This window comes from Phaeoacremonium minimum (assembly GCF_000392275.1).
Source record: "Phaeoacremonium minimum UCRPA7 unplaced genomic scaffold PA7_03_scaffold_162, whole genome shotgun sequence".
NCBI lineage: Eukaryota > Fungi > Ascomycota > Sordariomycetes > Togniniales > Togniniaceae > Phaeoacremonium > Phaeoacremonium minimum.
In genome coordinates, this window is record NW_006921069.1 from 70,115 (window position 1) to 76,131 (window position 6,017).

A 6,017-nucleotide genomic window follows, 5' to 3' on the forward strand; every position below is an offset into this window, starting at 1 on the left:
CTAAAGGTCAATGGAGACGAAAAGCTTACTTGTAAAGTCGTCTCTCGAGTGCATGAACTTGAGATACTCGACCATGAAATTCTCGTCTTCGGGGAAGAGCTTGGCACCGCGCTCGAAAATCTTCACACCTGCATTGTCTTTGTACACATTCCATTCCAGAAGAGCAACTGCCACATAGACATCGCTCGTCAGACGACCTCGCGTGCGGGCTTCAGTGAAGACCTGTCTCAGTCCGCCAAGCGGAGTGTTGATGACACCCTTGCCCTGAATACGACGCATTGCCCTCGCTAGGGCAATCCACACGAAGGAGAGAGTTCTGGAGAGGAGCTGCGTCTGGGCAGAAACTCCTTGCTGGATAGCCTTGATCCTCATCTGCCTCTGTGCCTCTTTTGAATCACCCTCGTGGCCATCGACATCCTCTTCATCGTCTAGAGCTGGATTAGATGCTGCAGCATTCGCTTCTAGAGCTAGAATCTCCTCGACCTTAGCGAGGTCGGCCTTTTCCTTCTCCTTCACGCCCTTGATGATATCATACAGAGTGTCGAGGACTTTATTGTAGGGAGCGCGAACCGCGGCGCCTCTCTCAGCCTTTGCAGCGTCACCTTCTTCCACAGGATGGGTCTCTTCAATGCGGTCGGCATGTTTGAGGGCAAGTAGAACGCTCTCAGGATTTGCGGCGATGCCCTGCGTCAAGAAATCCAGACCGACATCCACACCATCTTTTGTGATTGCGTTGTCAAAGCACCATTCAGCGGCGTCGACCCACATCTCTGGCCAGAAGCGCAACGCCATCAGGGCTTGTTTGTAGCAGTACAAGATACGCTTCTGTAGTAGATCTGGCTCATCAGTCTTGAGGTCCAAGGGGTCGGATTTCTCCCACGCAATCCACTTCTTCCACAGCTCGACCTGGCTCATGTACTCTTCATCACCCTCAAAACCAGGGGCTGGTGGCAACCTCGGAAGATTCGTCCGCTGCAGTCCACGAGTAATGTTGTCCAGTGCAGTATTGGCACTCTTTGCCGACATGTAGGCTGGCGACCTTTCTGCAAGGAATTTGCGCCCAGTTGTCTTGTTAAGTCCCATCTCAAATTGATCGTACTCTTTCCACAACGTATTGACATTCGAAATCGGGACAGAGATTGCCCTTGTGTATGTTTTACGCAAGAGATCCATCTTCTGGCCGCCCTGCCAGGTAGTATCTCCTGCGACTCCTGGTGAATGACGAATGAACTGGATGTAGTCCGACCAGATGGACCCAGAATCCTTGTCAATACCAACATTGTCCAACACGAATTCGTAAGCCTGGGTAACAGTCTGGCGAGCTTGGCCCGTGGTGTCACTCAAGTCGTTGCGACGGCGGACATAGTCTAGATAAACGGTCCAAAGCTTGACGTTGGGAACGGAGATCAGCGATCTGTTGAAAAGGCTCTCAACTGCCGGGAAATCATTCATGCCTAACTCCATCTCCATGTAGGCCACCCAGATATCAGCCTGTAACAGGTTAGTCATGATCGTAACGAGGAGACGGTGCATCACCTACTGCTTGGGGAAACACTGCTAAAAACCTATCATACACAGCTCTTGAATCCTCAACCTTGTTTCGACGACGGTATTCGGCAATTAGCGACAGCCATGAATCCATTGCACCGCGAGGATCTTCCTTGATACGGTCCTCGAAGATGCCTATTGAATCTTGGGGGAGTCTGGCTGGTACGGCGGATCTAGATAAGGGGATCTGGGGGATTGGAGGTGCTCCTCCTGCTGAACTAGCCGTGGCATGGTTCACCTGGGACAATGAAGGGACATTAGAAGGCGCTTCACCGGCCTCTTGAGCAGAAGTGGAGCGGTGCAAGGGAGAATGGGTCTGCGACCGAGCAGCATTCTGAAGCGGCTCAGCCAGGTGACTATTTGAGGCTGGAGTGGAATCATCATCCTCTGAATCAGAGTCTCCCACTAGGAAGCCTCCAGCTGTCTTTGGTTTTTTTGAAACGGGCTGGGGGGCCGGTTTGGGAGCTTGTTGCTCCTCAGCCGGTGGAGGAGGAGAGTTGGTCACGATCGTGACAGACTCTGGGTCATAGTCACCCACATCTTCGGACGCGCCATCAGCATTAGATGCAGAATCACCAGAGGTACGAAGTGCGGCAGCAACATTGAAGTCTGGTTCTGGTTCTGGTTCTTCTTGAATGTTGTCACTATGTTGGTAATGAGATTCTTGGTTCTCCTCGTCGCCCCCATACCCCTCTTCTTGAGCCCATACGTTCTCCGTCTGAACGGGGTCGTTATCGGGAAACTCGGTTGCCATTGTGTTGATGTCCTGAGCAGCGTACTGTCAAATACGGAGGGAATTGAGGTCGCAGGAGGACGCGCGCCAAGGGCAGGTGGTCTCGAAAAGGAAGCGGTCGACGAGCACAGAGACACTCGAGAGGGATTCGGCGAGCATGAGGAAGGGCCTGCAGTGAGTCAGGAGTGGAGTGACAGGGTGTTCCTTTGTTAAGCTTCAAGGAAGAGTGTCTTTGCGACTAGTTGGCTGTGACGACAAAGCGACAAGTAGTTGGAATCACCAGAACGACAGAGACTAGCAGAAATGGACTTCGGCAGAAGGGCACAGCACACTAGAGCACAGAAGACCTGAACTATGCGCTATTCGAGAATGAAGATATCCCTCGCCCAGGATGCAGGTGGCGGGAGAAGATGACGGAGAAATGCAGATGATGGTTGTTTGTTGAAATCGAGGCCTGGAAAAAAAACAAGCCTGCCGGTTAGGTAGCTAGCGTCAAGCAGGGAGGTGAGCTTCAGCCGCTAGATCTGAGGTGCTCCCGCGCTAGGCCGGAGGAGGCAGGCGGTGATAGCTGGCAGATTTGAGCGGCGATGGGCCAGCAGATGGACGCACGGGCAGCTGTCGCTGGCACAGCGCCCTCTGGAAAGGTGAGGTACCGGTAGGGTACCTAAGGAGGTCAATTACAGGGGTCCCCACCACGGTCGCGTTATCCGCAGCCCTCTTTACGCGGTCCCTGTTACTTCTAGCAGAAAGCGCGTTCTGCCTTCTCGGATTGACCTACTTTGATCCAAGCCAGACAAATTGCCTTGCTACCTCTCTACCTTGACGTCTCTCACCTTGATAACACACCCAGCCCTCCCAAAACAAACAAGAAGCACGACAGCCACGGTCCTTCGCATTTAAACAAGCCTGCGACCGCCCTTCGCGACCCAAATTTTATCAGCTTTTTGTCTCATTTTACTGTAGCTCTCTAGATATCTTCTCCCCGAAATCTCTTTCCACGTTCATCAGATCGCACACCAGCACCCAGACAAGATGTCTGTCGTCTCACTTCTCGGGGTCAATGTCCTGAACAACCCTGCCAAGTTCGGTGACAAATATGTCTTTGAAATTACATTCGAGTGCCTAGAGCAGCTTGAGAAGGGTAGGCGACACCGCTACTTCAACTGCTGCCATTGTCTAATCACCTCTGCCTACAGATCTCGAGTGGAAGCTCACTTATGTTGGCTCTGCTACTTCGTACGTCACTCGAACATCCCTTCCACACCGCCATCATACTAATCTCCGTCTAGCGATCAATATGATCAAGAGCTCGACTCACTCCTCGTCGGACCCATTCCTGTCGGTGTCAACAAGTTTGTGTTCGAGGCCGATGCCCCAGACACGAAGCGCATCCCCGATGCCGAGATCATCGGTGTCACCGTCATCCTCCTGACCTGCGCCTACGATGAGCGAGAGTTTGTGCGTGTTGGATACTACGTCAACAACGAGTACGATTCGGATGAGCTCATCGCGGACCCTCCTGCCAAGCCCATCATCGACCGCATCCGCAGAAACGTCCTCGCAGAGAAGCCGCGCGTAACGCGCTTCGCCATCAAGTGGTATGCCGCGTCATGTCACATGATTGCATTCTCAGAGACCTTGCTAATATCTATCCACTAGGGACTCTGATGCGTCTGCCCCGGCCGAGTTCCCCCCTGAGCAGCCTGAGGCCGACTTGGCCGTCGATGAGGAGGAGTACGGCGCTGATGAGGGCGAAGAGGAGGAGGAAGAGGAGGTCGCTGAGGGTGCGGAGCAGCCTGCCGCTGAGGCAGCTGGTGAGGACGCCGCCATGATGGGCGTGGAAGAGCACGCCGAGAACGGTGCCGATGCCGAGGAGGACGAGATGTCCGACGATGGCAGCGTGGATATTGAGGGCGAGAGCGAAGACGAGATCGACGAGGAGGAGGAGGGCGAGGGAGAGGCCGCTGACGGCGACGAGATGGAGGTCGACAGCGACAAGCCTGTCGGCAACGCTCCACACCCGGCTGCCCCTGAGGTCATGTCTCACTAAAAGCGAGGCCTGGCTGGGCCGGTTGTCTTCTGTTCACCACACCATTTGATATCCCCGCTTTGCTTATGTTGTGTTGTTTTGCATTTCAAACCACAATTGGCAATCACTAGAGTCAGGAAGGAAGTTATGAGAGACTAATGCATTATGATATTGTATTTTCCGCGTCGAGGACTGGTCAGATAATACAGCCTGTCGAGCAGACGTAATTTTATAGAGCACATATCAACGACTGCGCAGACCCCCCCGATGCAAGTGAAATTTGCTGATTGATAATGCGATCGACGGTGATCATAGCATGCACCTCAATGCCACCAGGGCAGGTCATCTGGCAAAGTTTGAGTCACCGAATCTGGCCTGACCATGATAGCAATGGCGGTTTTGTTCCGCTGGGCTCATTGCTCTCTTTTCAGCCCCCGTGCACGAACGTATACCGCCGAAGATGTCCAAGGCCGATGACCGGCCATATGCTGATCTGGACTCTCAGTCTCGAAACAAGCTCTTTCCACATTCCGCATTTCTAAGCCGCGCAGTGCCGGGTAGCATACCCAGCAACGCCGAGGCTCACCATACCCTCCAGACCTACCGACGGCCCAAACCAAGCTCGGTGAAGAACCCCGCCGCCCGCAACACCTGGCAGGAGTTAGCGGACGATTCAGAAGCCTCTCGAGTGGCCAGGGGCTGAGTTCTAGCGCAACCCCCCCCCCGATGCTGCAGCCCGCGAACGAATCGGCTGATGGTTGCATGGCATGTGCATAGACACAAACGCATGCCGCTCGCTCTCTGGATTGGTACGACGATGACATACTTGTGCGTGTGACTACCTGCCCTACTTGTACACCTCCGCTAGATTTATAAAAGTTCAATCCTGGAAGGGTGAAGATACTCAGCCCGAAATGCTCAGAGTCGTAATGCTCACCAAGATCTCGAAGGCTCTTCTCATTAACTAGATACTCCAGGTCTTTCAACTTCTATAAAGGTAGCAATCGCTTGTTGGGGAAATTAGGGAATGATACCCTCGCCAACCTAACCAATATTACCCTGGCGGAGGACTACGCGGGAGGGAGGGGACGAGCCCCGACAGCGATGAGATGGCTTGCAGCAGAGCCCCAGATGGATGCACATGGGGCCCCCCAACCCTGTGACGCAAGCCCCCTCGCTCGCTGTCAAGTGCGACAACGGCTTCGATGTTTGACACTAACGTTGCCGTAGTTTGGCACTGCGGCTCCTACGTCTTAATTGGCAATTGGAGGCGCATCTAAGCCCGTGTAGAGCCGCTCCATTAGGCGACCTCAATCAAGCAATCAGTGCTCTGCTTTGAGATCCTCAGCGCTGGCCTGCTGCCTGACAGTGGTGAAATACGGGGCGATCGGTCGCTCCCCCTCTCCGCTGCCAATGCCAAGTCGCGCCAAGGGAGGTTGGGGGCATTTAGAGCAGGATCTTGTGAGAACGAAGCGGGCGAGCAGTGGACTTTTATCAATTCCTCTTGCGCGCCAAGTCCCTGCTCTCGGTATCGCGTGGGGTTTCTAGCAGGGCCTGTCTCTCTTGGCCAGTCACTCGCTCACTGAGCACAGCCTCCTTCAGATGGGATGGAGTCGTCAGGCGGGTAAATACTGAAGATAGAAGCAAACCGTTCGGGCATCACTGCTGCACATGGCCTGAACGGGCAGCTGTTGAAGTTATCCCCGT

General features: G+C 53.9%; 2 protein-coding genes across 2 annotated transcripts; one reads left to right on the top strand and one right to left on the bottom strand.

Annotated features, from left to right (window-relative positions):
- UCRPA7_2483 (putative mrna 3 -end-processing protein rna-14 protein) lies at nt 1-1,533 on the bottom strand (the record flags this gene model as incomplete). The annotated part of the gene is made up of 1 exon (XM_007915085.1): nt 1-1,533. The coding sequence occupies one exon, from the start codon at nt 1,531-1,533 to the stop codon at nt 1-3; it is 1,533 nt and encodes a 510-aa protein (XP_007913276.1).
- Nucleotides 1,534-3,313: 1,780 nt separating this feature from the next.
- On the top strand, nt 3,314-4,331 carry UCRPA7_2484 (putative histone chaperone protein; the record flags this gene model as incomplete). Its single annotated transcript, XM_007915045.1, has 4 exons — nt 3,314-3,422; nt 3,478-3,517; nt 3,571-3,879; nt 3,941-4,331. 4 exons carry the CDS (start codon nt 3,314-3,316, stop codon nt 4,329-4,331), a joined length of 849 nt encoding a protein of 282 aa, XP_007913236.1.
- Between the last annotated feature and the right edge of the window lie 1,686 nt (nt 4,332-6,017).